General features: G+C 39.3%; 1 protein-coding gene across 1 annotated transcript in view; it reads right to left on the reverse strand.

Moving 5' to 3' along the window:
• LOC149240096 (phenylalanyl-tRNA synthetase class IIc family protein) overlaps nucleotides 1-17,827 on the reverse strand; it is an 88,673-nt gene that overhangs the window by 52,412 nt on the left and 18,434 nt on the right. The window contains exon 2 of the mRNA XM_089373631.1: nucleotides 13,672-13,865. Within this exon, the coding sequence (XP_089229757.1) occupies nucleotides 13,672-13,865 (194 nt within the window). The remainder of the gene's footprint in view (nucleotides 1-13,671; nucleotides 13,866-17,827) is intronic.

Raw genomic sequence — 17,827 nt, forward strand, 5'->3', positions numbered from 1 at the left:
ACAAATAGAAACCCTACTTCATGCATTTAATATGCAAAATATCAATAATAAAGCAATAAAATTACAAAATCCTCCAATGAAGCACTTCTTTCAATCCTAGAAAAACATCTCCATGCAAAATATCAACCCCACAAGAGCTTCCCACAATAGAATATCACATCTTGCCCAATGTAGCGAAAAAGACCAATTCGCACTCTTAGAAGAGGAGAGTGAACATGAAATGAAATGATTGGGGAGTCTCTATTTATATGAGACTTAACACCTTCGTTTTACAATAATACAAGTAAAAGCCCTAATTACAAGTTTACTTTGAGTGTTCAACAAGTGTGAGGTTACAAGCCAACCTCATAGCTCAAAACATAACAAAAGATGCCAAAAATGCCCACATGTGTGGGAGAAAGACCTCCTCCACCATGACGTCATTCTCCAAAGGAGCTCTAAATGCCACAAGTGTCATATGGGCTAATGAGGGCCCCATAATCCAAGAAGTAACTCTAAGACCATGGGCATGCCTCCAAAGTGCCTCCATACCAAGATGCCATCTCCAAAATGCCTTACATCACCCTCTAAAAGACAAGTGGGGTGATGTGGCACCAATATACTCAAGCATTGGTGTCAAATAGTGATGTGCAAGTCCTCCCTATCATCTCAAGGATAACCATCATCATCCAAGCTCTGGAACAAGCAATGCCCATCAAACAGTGTCAAGGCCAACCTGGGAGCGTCCTGGGCCCATCTAGGCACATCATCAATATCTCCAACTCTAAGCTTCAAGGGTTTAAGATCTCAGCATCTAGGGATACCTCAAAGTGTCAAGTACCATGTGGAATCATCAAGTAACCTAATGCTCTGCTCTGGATGGGCAATGTTGCATCAACAAGGTCATATCTTCTCCCTAGAATGGGTAAAACGACCTTAGGAATGTTGTTGAGGAGGATAATCATCTCTCAAGAGGCCTTTGTTGTTTAGACAAAACCCTCTCAAGATCAAGTGAACTCAACAATCATTAGGTGCAATAACCATAAACGCATCATAGTGGACAGTACCTAATGTTGGGGGCATAGTAATACTTCACACAAAGCTCACCTTCAAATGTCTAACTAGATCAGGTTCCATAAACATGTTACCTCCTTATGTTAGGGATGGTTAGATAGATAATCCCATTAGGTGTTTCCAACCCCCATGGAGAAGTGATAAGTCTTAGTCTTTCCTCTAGTCTCTATCCCTACTACGACAATCTTTTCCTCTTCAAATCCACAAAGATTCATAAATGTGATGAAAGGGAAGGAACTTGGTGTATGTCCCCAAGATATGCCTTTGGTGTATACTTCTTTCAAGAATAATCAAAGTAGGATCAGAAAGATTGAAGGAGAGAGCTGCATTTTTAATGGCCTATGGCCAAGTTATTCGACGCTCATAACTTGAGTAAGTAAAAATTGGTCAGAGGGTGTAACATAAGTTTCTATGGAAAGGGTTTCTTTATAATTTAGTTTGAGAAGCCTGAAGAGAGGAAATGAATATAGGAAAATGGACCATGGTTTTGAGTCAATGCCAGCTTTATCCTAAAACCACTGTTTCCAAAATTTAACCCAACACACAGAACAATCTCCACTACACTTGTCTAGGTGAGATTCTCGAATCTTCCCTTGCATTTTTGGAAAGAAGATGCGATGGAAGCAATCAACAACTCTTTGGGTAAGTTTAACATTCTTTCCAAAAGCAAGTTTGAGGAAGGTAAAACTAGCAAAAAAATTGGCAAAGGCTCACAATTTTGGGGAAAATTTGGCAAAAATGGACAAAACTTGGCAAGTATAAACTCAGGCCTGAGAATCTGGAAAAAATGACATAGAAGCCTAAACCATGGAGAAACCAACCTTCAATTTAGAGATGAACCAGATGATCCAGTAAAGCAAGGCAATCAAATCCAAAGAGGGCATGTAACCAAGAACAAAATGACAGGAGTCGAATCTCAAAAGCAGTAGCCACGTTGATAAAAGTTTCAAGCAGCATGAAGGGATTTTATGCAACACTAAGAAAAATACTTAAAAATTCAATCTTTATAAAGTTTAGACTTTAGAAAAGTCAAAGGTTTCACAGCAATGCACATGGAGGCACCCAAGCTGAGTGCACGCAAAGCAATGAATGGTTGTTTCCAGAATCATCAATGGGAGCAAATTGGTGAATCAAAAATCCAAGACATGCCCACAATTTCACCGAGGAAAAATGATGATTCTAGGTCATCAGAAGTTCAACTTGTAGAATTTAAACTTAAAAAATTTACAGACTAAAGGTAGCACATTGAGAAACACACCCACCGATAGTAGAAACATATAATTAGGATCCACATCTTCCATATCAACCCATGTAAGACACAGTTGTCACAGGCAGGCAGAAACATGCACCCAATTCAAAAATATAAGAGTTCCACAGAAACTAAAAGGGCTCAATCACAGGAAATGGAGTTTAGTGTTGTCATCGTGGGGAGAATGGACTAGAAAACGTGTGCCTAAATTCTAATTGCAGACATGGGTAGGAAAAAATGGACAACCAAAAATTAAACATGGGGAGAATGCGGTGAAAGAATCACTGCCCATTGTGGTTGAAGAGTATACATAGTTTTAATTACCAAATTCCCACAAACAAGACAAGGAAAAAATATCAGACATGGTGAAGAAATTTCAACCCCCACTCCAGTTATCAGTTTTCCTTATCACTCCATGCATTTAGTTTTAAATCCAAGCATGATAAAAATTCTAAAATCTGGAAATGACAATAATTTTCTGAAAACACAAATTTAGAGATTTCACAACTGCTGAAATTGCAGAAATAAAACACAGCAAAATTATGACAGCCACACACAGAAAATAACACAGTGATTTTTGGTCAATGTGACCCTAGAAAAACCCCCTACAACTCTTGGGGAAAACCAGTTTGAGAGCTCTTCTTTATTTCTGAAAATGCTTTTACAGAGAAACTGAAATACACAGTAAAAATTCCAGCAACCACAAATTACAACTTAACTCGATTTACGTGCTTGAACTCCACCTCAAAAATCATGCCAATTAGTAAACAGCCAAAACATAAATTTTTACAGCAATAAAACAACATTAAATGTTGCACGACCACCTTGAAAAACGTGCCCAAAACTTGATGTATGGACTGTAAGGACTGTACAAATTTCAGCAATATGGTTGCCTCGAAATTTGTGCCCAAACTGTTGTCCCTCTTCCTCAATTTCTGTGTTGTCCCTCTTCCTCGATATTTGTGCCCTTCCCCTGTTGTACAGTTTTGCCTTGGGATGCGTACCAATAAATGTTGCTGCCTAGATTTGCTGAAATGTCTTCTTGCTGCTCTTCTTCACTTCCTCACTACTCAAAAATTTTCTCCTTGCTCTCTCTTTTCTTTCTCTCAAATGCTCATAAAAGAATAAATTGATCTTTTCCTCTTCTCTTCTCCTTTTATTCTCTAAATGACCTTTTGGGTTACCCTAAGATCTAATGCTTGAGATTCATTTAGATCTAGGGATGAGAATAAATATGCATTTAATTCTCACTTTCTATTTTTTAACTCACCCACTTAAATAAAGACCCACTTAGCCTTTTATTTCCATAGTCACTTTTTCACTTTCTAATTCTTCATTGACTTTAATAAAGTTACCTTTATTTAGAATGTAACTTTACCACTTATAAAGTCACTTTTAAATTAGAATGTAACTTTACCACTTATAAAGTCACTTTTAAATTAGAATGTAACTTTACCACTTATAAAGTCACTTTTAAATTAAATTGACTTTACCACTTATAAAGTCACTTTAGGAAAAAAGTAAAAAATAAATTTGGACACTTTTCCCTAGGCCAAAGATCAAAGCCTTAGGGAACCACTTGTCCTCTGGTACCCAAATTTTAACACTCCCTCTTACCGAGGAAAGTGTTCCTCACCACTCCCATCTTGTCTCTGAAGTAGACATGCTTGCCCCGTGGTAAGGCTTTGGTGAAAATGTCTGCTACCTGCTCATTTGTGGAAATGTACTCAAGCTTGACAACTCCCTTTTGGACATAGTCTCTAATGAAGTGATACTTGATCTCAATATGCTTTGACCTGTCATGAAAAACTGGATTCTCTGTGAGTTTTATGCAACTCTAATTATCACAGTAAATTACTAAAGGTCTCAATGCCTGACCAAATAGACCAAACAACATCTTGTGAAGCCATATGGCTTCACAACTAGCCAAACTAGTAACCATATACTCTGCCTCAGCAGAGCTCAATGCAACGGACTGTTGTTTCTGGCTGATCCACAATACAACTGCCGAACCCAACCCAAAACAGCACCCGGAAGTACTCTTCCTATCTGAAGCACAACCTGCCCAATCTGAATCCGTGTACCCTGCTAGTCTCACTCCATCACCCTATCTATAATCCAAACCAAAATCCACTGTCCCCTACAAGTAACGAAGAATGTGTTTTGCAGCCACCTAGTGCACTCTCTTGGGCTCACAGATGAACTGACTCATAGTGTTAACTGCAAAACATATATCTAGTCGAGTGTTGACGAAATACATCAAACAACCAATCAGCTATCTATTTAGAGTAGGATCCACCAACTCGGAATCAGAAGCGTGAAGCTTCTTCCAGTTAGTGATCATAGGTGTAGACATGGGTTTGCAATCCTCTATGTGAAATCTGCTAAGAATATCCACAATGTACTTCCCTTGTTCCAGGAAGAAATGCCCCTCCTCCTGCCACACCTCCAATCCTAGAAAATAATTCATCAAGCCGATATCCTTCATCTCAAACTCTGAAACAAGATCTCTCTTGCAGCCCTCAATGAGTCTCTCTGCACCAGTGATGATCAAGTCATCAACATACAACACTAGAATGAGAGGCTCCTCACCCACCACAATGAAGTATAGGTTCGAATCAGCCTCACTCTTTGTGAAACCCAACTGTTGCAAGTATGTATCAATCCTAGAGTACCAAGCTCTAGGAGCTTGCTTCAGGCCATAGAGTGCCTTTTTCAATCTACATACATGGGACTCCTTCCCATGCACCTCAAAGCCCTGCGGCTGCTCAATATAAACCTCCTCCTGAATGAAGCCATTGAGAAATGCGGTCTTCACATCCATCTAGTGGATCTTCCAACCCATCTCTGCTGCAATCGATATAATGGAGCGAATAGATGTATACCGAGCTACGGGAGCAAAGGTCTCCTCATAGTCAACTCCCTCTACCTGTGAGAACCCTCTCGCCACAAATCGAGCCTTGAACTTCTCGATGTTGCCATCTGCAACATGCTTTATCTTGTAGAGCCATTTGGAAGTAACAATTGATTTACCTTCAGGCCTCGGCACTACCTCCCAAACATCGTTCTTCATAATAGAAGAATACTCCTCCATCATGGCCTCTCTCCAGACCTGCTGGCAGGCTGCCTCCTCATAACTAGAAGGCTCAGAGTCAACAATGCTTGTTACCAATGCCATGTAACTACAGAACCGCTCAGGTGGTTTACTCTCTCTAACCTGTCTCTTTGGCCCAACAACTGATGTGGCCTCGCACAAGGTATCTTGAAGCCACTTGGGCTTCCTCTTCCCTGAGCATGCTTCTCCCACCGGAGTGAAAGAATCCTCATCATCATCAGAAGCCTAAACTCTTGAAGGCCTGCCAACTGACCTCATGCCTGAATCTGTGCCTATAGATGCTGAAGTACCGTGCGAACTGTCCATTAATGGACTACCCTATGAACTACTCTTCGGACTGCCCTACATGCTGCCCGAAGAACCACCCACCTGACTCTGAGAGCCACTTGCTCACTGATGGACCTAACACTGTAATAGACATAACTCCTGATCCCTGACCATTGGGTCCCTGTGACTGACTCAGCTGCTCTTGAGGGTCCGGTGACTCTGGATACTCTAACTCCCGTGACCTCCTGAAAGCTCTCTCCTCCTCGAACTTCACATCCCGCCTGACAACCACTTTCCTCTACGCAAAAATATAAATCTGATAAGCTTTCGAGGTCTCGTTATAACCCACAAAGATGCCCTTGTCTGTAGTGGGCTCCAGCTTGGTCCTGTTCTCCTTGGGGACATAGGAATATGTAAGGCACCCAAAGATACGAAAGTGCCCAACATCAGGATTCTTCCTAGAAAAAGCCTCCTCCTAAGTCACATTCCCGAAGGCATGATGTGGACTCCTGTTCTGCAAGTACACAACAGTGTTGCAGGCCTCTGCCCACAAAAATAAAGGTAACCCCTGATCATGAAGCATTGCTTTGGCAGCCCCTGCAATGGATCTGTTCTTAACTTCTTCCTCTCTGCAACCTGTTCTGCAAGTACACAACAGTGTTGCAGGCCTCTACCCACAAAAATAAAGGTAACCCCTGATCATGAAGCATTGCTTTGGCAGCCCCTGCAATGGATCTGTTCTTAACTTCTTCCTCTCTGCAACCCCATTCTGTTGGGGTAGTAAGGAACTGGGAACTCCCTTCTAATGCCTGCCTCAGCACAAAAATCAACAAACTCACCAAGGGTATACTCCCCTCCATTGTCCGACCTAAGGACTTTGATCTTCCTACCTGTCTGGGTCTCCACAAGAACTTTGAACTCTTGAAACTGCTTGAAGACCTCACTCTTGGTCTTCAAGAAATAAATCCAGGTCTTCCTGGAGTGGTCATCAATGAATAAAACATAGTACTCATAGCCACTCAAGGATACATGAGACATCCGACCACTCACATCAGTATGTATCAAGTCAAGGATCCCGGTCACTCTGTTGTCACTGTTGGGAAAAGGGGATCTGGCAAACTTCCCCATAGCACATCCTCTACATACATCAAGGTGATCAGAACTGAAATCTGGCACACCAGTGGTGATCTCTCGCAATGTACTCAAGGCCCCATGATACATGTGCCCCATCCTACGGTGCCAAATCTCACACAACTCTGAACTGCTAGATCTGTTGTTGGTCCTGTCTCGGGTGCTGCTACTCAATGCCATCAGGGGCTGGAATGAGAACTTGTACACCTTGGCATGGCACACACCAATCTCTCTAGCTGAAGAAGCTGGAGTTCCCCTAGGATATATAAGCACCTGCCCTCTCCTGAACAACACATCATACCCTCTATCCTCAAGTGCTGAGACAGATATCAGGTTCTTCTTCATTCCAGGCACATATAGAACATCTGACACTTTCAAGGGAGGTTTGGGTCCCCTATCAAATGTCAATGTCCCCACACCGACTGCTCTAACAATGTTGTCATCACCAAGTACTACCTCCATATCAGTATCACCCTCTGAAAGCTCTGAGAAGTACTCTCTGACTCCTGTCATGTGGCGGGAAGTGCCACTGTCAACATACCAAATGCTAGAAGATGCTTTGCTAGTAGCGGGGAATGCACACTCCCTCTGAACCTGTATGGCAGGTGATCCTGCACTAGTGGCCTCACAAGCTATGAATCCAAACTCCCGATCAAAGCTCTCTGAGAATCTCTCTATCTCTGCAGAAGCTGCCATGGGTTTGTCTTTCCCTTTCTTGTTCTCTTCTCCGGAGACACAACAGTATAGTGTCCCAACTTTTGACAATTCCAACATTTGACTTTGGAATAGTCCTTCTCCTTGTTCTATTGCTTGCCTTTACCTTTGCCTTTGCCTCCACTGTTGAAAGCTTGCTTCTTTACTCAGCCCTTCTTACCTCTTGCTAACAATGCCACTTTGTTATCCTCCTCCACTTGTTTGGCTTCCCCAAGATGGTTCTTTCTTATCTCATTCTGAATGCAATCATCCCACAACCTCTCCCAATTGGGAAGGTTTTCCCGTGCAACAATGCCATCCACAAAATTCTCCCAAGTCTTGGGAAGACCATTCAAAGCAATCCTCACCAACTCAGTGGGTGCAATGATCTCACCTACGGCTGCCAACTCATCTCTCAGTAAAGTGATCTTTGTGAGGTATGTTGTAGCACTGCCAGTCTCAGCCATTTTAATGGCCTTCAGTTTCTCCTTTAGGACCATTTTTCTGTTTTCATTTGAGCTCTGGTAAAGACTGGCCAAGGCTATCCACATTTCATGTGCGCAAGTCTTTCGTCTCACATGAGGAATGACATGATCTTTGATTCCTTCCAAAATCAATCTTTTTTCCTTAGCATTCTTTTTGTTAAACTCTGCCAATTGTACAGGGTCAGCAAGTACTACTACTGGGTTCTGTGTGGTATTTACCATAATGCCCCAGACTTCTGCTTCCTCAAAGATGCTCTGGATTCTCTCCTTCCATGCACTGTAGTTGTTCTGCCCATCCAACCTGTCTTCAACTCTCAAACCCAAAGACATGCTTCACTCTCCTACCAAACTGAAATTTCAAATCCGTGGTAAAGGTTTCTGTTTTCTGTGTAAAAATCAACTCGCTGTAATTTTCACTTTGTTGTCCCAAACTGCACTTTTCAACCAACCAAGCTCTGATACCATGAAGAAATTTCAACCCCCACTCCGGTTATCAGTTTTCCTTATCACTCCATGCATTTAGTTTTAAATCCAAGCATGATAAAAATTCTAAAATCTGAAAATGACAATAATTTTCTGAAAACAAAAATTTAGAGATTTCACAACTGCTGAAATTGCAGAAATAAAACACGTCGAAATTATGACAGCCACACACAAAAAATAACACAATGATTTTTGGTCAATGTGACCCTAGAAAAACCCCCTACAACTCTTGGGGAAAACTAGTTTGAGAGCTCTTCTTTATTTCTGAAAATGCTTTTACAGAGAAACTGAAATACACAGTGAAAATTCCAGCAACCACAAATTACAACTTAACTCGATTTCTATGCTTGAACTCCACCTTGAAAATCGTGCCAATCAACAAACAGCCAAAACATAAATTTTTACAGCATTAAATGTTGCATGCTAGCCTCGAAAAACGTGCCCAGAACTTGTTGTATGGATTGTACAGACCGTAGGGATTTCAGCAATATCGTTGCCTCGAAATTCGTGCCCAAACTGTTGTCCCTCTTCCTCGATTTATGTGGTCTCTCTTCCTCGATATTTGTGCCTTTCTCCTGTTGTACAGTTTTGCCTTGGAATGCATGCCAATAAATGTTGTTGCCCAAATTTGCTGAAATGTCTTCTTGCTGCTCTCCTTTACTTCCTCACTACTCAGAAATTTTCTCCTTGCTCTCTCTTCTCTTTCTCTCAAATGCTCATGAAAGAATGAATTGATATTTTCCTCCTCTTCTCCCTTTACTCTCTAAATGACCTTTTGGGTTACCCTAAGATCTAATGGTTGAGATTCATTTAGATCTAGGGATGAGAATAAATGTGCATTTAATTCTCACTTTTTATTTTTTAACTCATTCGCTTAAATAAAGACCCACTTAGCATTTTATTTCCATAGTCACTTTTTCACTTTCTAATTTTTCATTGACTTTAATAAAGTCATCTTTAAATTAGAATGTAATTTTAACACTTATAAAGTCACTTCTAAATTAGAATGTAACTTTACCACTTATAAAGTGACTTTTAAATTACAATGTAACTTTACTACTTATAAAGTCACTTTTAAATTAAATTGACTTTACCACTTATAAAGTCACTTTAGGAGAAAAGTGAAAAATAAATCTGGACACTTTTCCCTAGGTCAAAGATCAAAGCCTTAGGGAACCACTTGTCCTCTGGTACGCAAATTTTAACACATGGAAGCACAAGATCCAGTATCTATTGCCTTATAAGGTGTTTTTGCAGGTTGTAACAACTCAAGAGGTGAAACCAATTCCAATAAGAAGGAAACATAAACAAAAGAACAAGGAAGCATTAGTGATCATCACATTTGTGATGGCAAATGGGATTTTACCAAATATGAGGGGCATCTACTGTAGAAAATGTCCATGGTGCATGGAATAAACTCAAGTCACCATGTGAGGCATCTAATGAATTAAGCACTTTGTTGCCTAGAAACTTGTGAAAAGGTTTGAAGATGATTGCTAAAAATTGTCATTGAACATGTAGCAAAGATGATAACAATAGGATGAACTGTCAATGATTGGTAAACAATTCAAGATATATTTTGGGAAGATGTCATTGAGCAGCTTGCTAAAGGAATACATATTATTTTCAATTCTATGTGTGTGTTGTCCAAGACTATTGTAACACAGTTTGATGAGGTGATTAGAATCTAACTCACTGGGTTCGGTGAATATTATCCTCCAAGTTTGAATATCGTTGAACCTGATCTGAATTTGAATATATTCGATTGAGTTCGCCGCAAACTTTAATCCGTACTCAAAGCCATACTTGCCGCCCAAAGTACTTCACAAGAGTCAGAGTAGTAATGTGGCTCTTTGGGGAATGCAGCCTATTTCCCAGCCAGAAATCCATCTATTCTCCAAGTTGAAATGGAAGCTATTTATTGCAGGCCCCCTGTATCGTCCTGTTATCGAAATCTTAATTCAAATATCACAAACAAAAGGTTTTACCCGCACTAGAACCTACACACTTGAACTACACCCAAGCTCTCTATCTAAATAAAGCGGGCATGAAACTACAGGTGGTGAATCAACAACGATTGGATCTAAACGTTGAAAAAACTATCAAACTCCATTGAAGTTCAACACGGTTTGACCCACGGATTAATCTTAAAAAATAAAAAATAAAAAATAAAGTGGTGAACGCCTTTGACCACTCCATACCACGCGAATCACATCACCTCCAGTGCAATTTTAGTGACCTCAGCGTCAGCGCTTGCCTAACTCCATATTATGCAAATTGCATCACCTACACACTACGATTTTCATTTCCTCAGCATTAGCCCTTCACCAACTCCATGCCACGCAAAGCGGTACAACCTATAGATCAAATTTAATTTAAGCATTTCATTGTGAGCAAAGATTTACATAAATATAGATATATAACTTTACAGTTAAATAATAATTAATTTTTAATTTTTAAATATTCTTAATTTAAATTACATAAATTAAACGAATTAAAAAAAATACTAAATTAAATCTTTTACTAAACAAGGATAATATTGAAAAAAATTATCATGCTTTTATAACAACTAGGATAATACTGAAAATCTTTATCATAGTTTTAAGATAACTAGGATAATACTGAAAATCTTTATCATAGTTTTATAATAACTTACTTTATTTTGAAGTCCTTAAAATTGCATAAAATTATTATTGAGAAAGGATGATTTAGATTACAAGTGATATTTTTATCATGTGTTTAAGGAGAGTATTGAATTTTATTATATAATTTTTTTTAATTCAAATTCAAGCTTCCGTGATCCATATTTGGAATATTTGAAACTAATTTCGGAAGAAATCACATTTGTAAATTTAGGCCGACGCGTTTCGAACCAACCAGTGTGGTTCATCATCTTGTCCTGATGATGAACCACACTGGTTGGTTCAAAACGCGTCGGCCTAAATTTACAAATGTGATTTCTTCCGAAATTAGTTTCAAATTTTTTTAATTTTCAAATTTTGTAATATGTCAAACTTAATGCCGAATTTTATCCCCAAAATTTTCACTGTCGAACTTTTATCAAACTTCGAGGTCATCGAACTCGAACACGAACCTTCAACCAGGTGACTTAGGTTACAATGTTCTTGCAAGAGGACCAAAGACACAAGCAGAATGAAAATGAGAAGCTTGTTAAGGCATTTGTAGCTTGACATGATGGACATCGAAGATAGAAGCTAAGAAGAAGAGGTGGTTTCCAAGCAAGGTTATTGGACATATGATAATGCAAAGAGGTGGGAAGTATGATTCTAGGTGAGTTACACTTGAGCATGAAGGCGTATTTACTTCCGGGGGTTACAATTGGGGTGGGGCACACTTTTCTAGGTGGGCACATTAATTCTTAGGAGTTACATCATAACCAGAAGACACATTCACAGCAAGATTTATGCCTTCCATCTTTGGTGTATTATGCTTCCCATGAGGCCATATGGGTACGGCCAAAGAAGGTATCTGAACATTCTGTCACAGTACTGTCAAAACTCAATATGCTAAATGGTCAAAAGTCACAGACATAATCAATGATACAATTATATTTGTATCATTATTCATTGACACGATAATTTCTGGCCACTTTGTGCCAATCAGGATAGTAATAAGGATGAATTTCTTATGTGAGTAGATTGTTGGAAGTGGACCCAAGAAATCAATCACCCAGCGCTAGAATGAAGCTTGGAGTAAGCTTGGCTTGAGCGAAAAATACTCTATCTTCTGCAGTCAAACCATGAACTTGCAGATGTCACACTTGTGCACCTAGTCCTGTGCATCCCCCAACAAGGTGGGCCACTAAACTCTTGCAAGAAGAACTCAATAGGTACCTAGCCCCATGAGGATATTCACAAAAGAGAGAGAAAGAGAATACATCTTGCCATCCTTCATTTTGCTACCAACTTCATTACTCTTCAACCCATTCTCAGTTGTTAGTGAGAGTTTAACGATTGTTCCCACTCAGTAGTGTGTTAATTTATTCAGCAAGAAAGTGGAAGGGCACACTATTGCTTCATTTATTTACAGAAAATCCTCTTGGAATTCAATACAGGAAATTTGTGTTATGAGGAGAACCTTTGGAGAAGGTTCTTTGATTGGTTGATGCCAGATGGCAACAAACCTGCCATGGGCATCCTGCATAGGCCATGGATAGGGCCAAAGAAGGTATCTAGACATTATGTCACAGTATTGTGAAAACTCAATACCCTAAATGACCAAATGTTACAAATAAATAACTAAATAAAGGTTAAGTTTTCTTGATCGAGCCAAAGACTAGGGCAAACCAGATTTCAAAAGATATGGAATTTCAGGTCAAAATAAAATTTGCATATCCCCTGCCATGTATCATCAATAATCAAAGAAATTGACAGCAATTTCCAAGCTTTTGGGTTATAACAAGCTTCCCCTTTGACAGATACAAAATGACAAGCTAGTTCTCGAACTAAAATATCCATTTTTACATATGAACTCCGGCACTAGCAAAAACCCTTCAATCAAGTTAGATCGTAGAGCATTATTGAAAAGCTAAGAACGGAGACAATGACAATCCAATAAGTGGTCTCGTCAAACATAGGCAGGACACAATGATGCTATTTATTACATCTGTGCTATCTATAGATTTAGTTTATTATGTACCTAATGTATTTTCTGGTCCCATCAATTGCTCTTCCTCATCTATGGACATTCAAATAACTACTCTTCCTCATCTATGGACATCCAAATAACTTACTTTTCTTTCATGCTATCTTTCTAAGGCATATACTTTGTAATACTATTCTTCCAATGACAGTTTGGAATGTTGACAAATAAATTACAGAGTGCATCAAGCTAATTCTCTTATGAGCATCTAATTTCCAAGTGGTTAGAAAACCGAAGTCTCAATTATGGGAGAGCTTGTTTAGTTCTATTTTTTTATCTTATATAATATAACCATCTAAATAACCTAAGAAGAAAGAATCCCAGCATCTTTATAAGGATAATAAAAAAGCAAAGAAAAACAGTTACAGATAATCACACCATATAAAAGTCTGAGTAAACATAAACCAATTTTTCTGGTTTATCACTGCCTGAGAAAAGAAATAATAATGTATCTTTGCAAAAAAATCCATACTAATAAACCAAAATGTTGCCTTAAGATGTTCAGATAATCTAGCTTGTTTAGTTTCATTTACCATTTTAACAGATACAATGGGACAAAGATTATCAAACTTGTTGAATAAGCCTGGAAAATTGTTATCAAAGTAATTGTAGATCTCCCGCTTCAAGATCCCAAGTGGGTGATTGTCCCTTCTGTGAAGCTGCACACCTATTTTCGAAAAAATTGAATCCGGCACATTGTTTGTTGGATCATTCTCCCTTACTACATCTGTTCACAATGATACAATCAGCCAATAGACAATCAATACAACTTACAAAAACTGTGTCTTTTAATTCCAAATGCATTTAATGCGCCTTCAATTATTTTCATAATTATATATATCAATAGCATACATCCATCCTAATCCTGGATCTATTTTGTGCCAAGAGGGATTAAAAAACTTGAGGTGGCAACCACTCTGCACTTCATAGATCCAGAGTTTTGTGTGTATAATCAGCCAAGTAATTATTTTCTACTGTAATCGTGAAAACCTCTTAACATGATTTTGAGGAGAAAATACCCTTTGAGAGCATGGGAAGAAAGGAGGAGCTTGTAGACTACTTGGATGAAGGTGAGGGGGAGCTTCTCAATTCTGTTTTTAGATCGAGAGATGAGCTCAACGAACAATGGGAAGGGGCAAGATCTGGCCAAGGTCCCATGGGTAAGACCTAGGATTTTTCATAACCTAGGTTTCATGGAAGAAGAGGAAGCAAATTCCTTACAAAACTTCAACATTAGAAAGTAGTTGTAAGAAGGGGGCAGAGGGTTCAAGCATAGAGATCACATCAGCATTAAGATTCCCCAAAAGTACCTGGGTACAATGTCAGAATCAGCACAAGATGGATGAGGATCCTGAAGTTCATTCCTTAAAAGAGCTAGTTGGGAGCAGTAATGTTGGGAGAATGGAAGGCCAAATGATGAACATCAACATTAAAAGCTCGTAGGAATTATTCATTTCATCAGAGAACAAGGAGAAAGTTTTACAAAAGTTTGAAAGATGAGAGTTTATGGTCATTGCTCCATGTCCATAATTGAGGATTTCAAAGGGAAAAACAGGAGATGGTAGAAGGTTCAGTGCCCTAACTTCGGAAGAGTTATTAGGGGAACGTTGAGAAGATAAAGCATAGAAGAGAGAAGAGAGAACAGTAGTGACAACGCAGAGAAAATAAGGCAAAAGTGTATTCAAGCAAAAAAAAAAAGATCAAGCTAGTCTTCAAAGAAGACATAGCCCTGGATGAGGTCCTAGTGCTAAGAATGCCCTTAGGTGTTTCACTGGCAAGTTAGTCACAAAATCACCCTTATGAAACTAGAAAGAAAAGGTATGGTTGGAACAAGTTCGATATATGCCAAAGTTTCAACTTTCACATACTCACGCAAGGATGTCTAGCTTTCAAATTTCACTCAAAAGTGGATGTTGGGAAAATTTTAGCTAGAAAATAGTATTGGGTCCCTCAATCTTAAGCTCTAATGAGGTGGAGGCCTTCCAATAGAATTGTAACCAATTTCGAATCTTCGATCCCATAAAAGAAGATAAAGACTTCTCAACCCATTTGGGTCAAACTCTTAGGCCTTGTAGAATTGCTGAATGTGTGAGACTTGAAGGCAATTTGAAATGGCTTAAGACATTTCATACACCGAGAGGCGAATATGCTTACCATAATTGATAGGAAAATTGTCAAAATCTTAGTGGAGATTGATTTATAACAAGGCCTTCTAAATGAGATTGAGATTGAGATTGAGTGGGATAACAGAAGATTATTACAATTTTTGGATTATTGGAAGATGCCCTTCAGATGCCAAAATTGCCATGCACAAGGGCATATTTTCAAGGATTGTCAAAAAGCAAAGAGGAGATGGGAATGGAAGAAATCTTTAGATTAATAAGTCCAAAATATATCTTGACTAAAGAAGCAAACACGTCTCAAAACAATTCAAGGGTGGAAGCTGAAGGAGGAAGTTCAAAACCAAGTCCTTCTCAAAAGGAAGCTTCTAGCTGCAACCTAAACAAAACTTGTAAGCTCCTAGCATGATCAAGAAAAATGTATGATGATTCTTCCCTTAACTTCCTTGTCCATATCTAATAACGATAAGGTTAGAAAGGGCTCAAGGGAGAAAGACCTACTAGTATCCCCAAATCTAAACCAATTTATGGTTGTGCAGAGTCACCCTAGCTCACACTCAAAAGTTCAAAACCATAAACATTTAATAGAAGAATTTGTGAGATCTTAGAAGTCTCAAAAGCGTAAGGATCATGCTGAGCCAGTTTCTCTTCTAGCCCAGCGTTCCTTTTAGAAGCCAACTCTGTAGGGGAGAAATCATCTAAATACAAACTTTAGCACAAGAAAGAAACCTCTCAACTCGAGGAGCAAGGTATAGTGGGGGCTTTGGCCTTAGACAAGCAGAAAATCATTTATGTTAATTGCAAAGAAGAAAGTAGAAAAGAATGTTATGGAAGGAATGATATATGACCATTAGGGGGGCCTTAAAGTAGGGAAGGCCCAAAAGTTGTTCTTTCCCTAAATGCTAGAAGGGTAGTGGGCGCCCATAAAAAGATAGCCTTAAAGAGATTGTTTTTCATTTACAAGCCTGAAGTTGTTCTAATTCAAGTGACAATGTGTGACGAAAGTAAAAATATAGTGGTGATGTCTATTGTTCAAAATGAGTGGAATCTTATCTCTTTGAATTCAGTGGAAAGTCAGAAGGTCTTATAACAGGTTGGAATACCTCTTTTAACCTCTTACAATCTTTTTTTATTATTGTAGGGATCCAAACGAAATTATGGTTGAATGAACTAGGGAAATATTTCTCCATTATAAACAGTGTTCCAAGGAGAAGCGTCCCCCAAGGTGGCCAGCACACCACCCACATTTCTCCTGCTTTAGGGATGAGGGGCACCTGGGGAAATGTTTCTCCACTTCACCCCTTTGGGATAAACTGAGGGAAATGCATGGGGAAACATTTCCTCACAATAAGGTACGTGTTTCCCCAAAAGGGAGTTGTCTGGCACCCCCCTCCCCCAAAAAGGGGACACCTAGGCACCCCCCCCCCCCCCCGCCAAGATCTTTTGTCCAACAACACATGAATACAGAACAAATAAAGCAGATAAACTTTGAGGATTTTGTGACCTTGGTAATCAATGGTACCATTAAGCAGTGTTGAAAATATCAGTATCCGTAAAGTATCGGAAAGGGTCCATAAAACATCTTATCGGCAATATCGGCGAAAATATCGGCAAGCATAAAAAATGCATAATATATTCATTTTTTCAGATTTTTAAACATATAAAGCAATAACAACATGAAATAAACACATTGGCACATAAATATGAAGAAAGCACTAATATATATGATGTAAAATAAAAATGATACATCAAAGGCGATACCAAACCCTGCTGATCCCTGATAATTGTCCAATCAAGGACTCAAATGTGGAGAACCAATACAAAATAACATCACATATATAAAAGTATCTCATCATCATGAGTTATATGTAGCAAAACAAATAAAACTAGCAGTTATCTATCTGAAATGTGTGCTATCTCCTCCTTTTACAGGAAAACATGATGGGTTGTTTGACAGGCCTGCTCCTAGCAGTAGAAGGCCCTGCCCCTGCACCTAATGTCAAATGATGAGTACTAGGTATGGAGTTGTGTTGTCCTATATCTATAGCATATGGTGTTGATGTTGATGCTCCCACAGTCTCCTCCTCCTCCTCCTCCTCTTCCTCCTGCTCCTCCTCGTGCTGCTCCTCCCCCGAGTTCTCCTCCTCTTGTTGCCCCTGTTCTAATGGATCCTCTGGCTCTAACCATGAACATGACTCCTCCAAGATGGGCACCTCAAACTCCACCCTCCACTGAGACAATACATCAATATTGTCTAAGGAAATGGCATCTGGATCCATTGGTGCTTCTATTTTCTTCACTCGAAGTCGGATATTTTAATCCTGTCTGTGATTGCAGGACGTCGCAACTCCTTGTTTCTATTGTATATCCTCATGAGGCTAAGAACAAAAGCATGGTTATAAATAAACTTGGGGACGCTCCTAGCCATATCAATCACCTCCTTGATGAAGGAGAGTTTCCCCATATCCTCAAGCAGCAAATCGATACAATGTGTTGCACACGGAGTCTAGAACAATGTGCGATGCCTCTCCATAAGCATCCTACCGGCACTGGGCAGACACATAATTAG

This window comes from Pinus tabuliformis, chromosome 8, assembly GCF_031772625.1.
Source record: "Pinus tabuliformis cultivar Carrire ecotype Pingquan chromosome 8, CPIR1, whole genome shotgun sequence".
Classification (NCBI taxonomy): Eukaryota; Viridiplantae; Streptophyta; class Pinopsida; order Pinales; family Pinaceae; genus Pinus; species Pinus tabuliformis.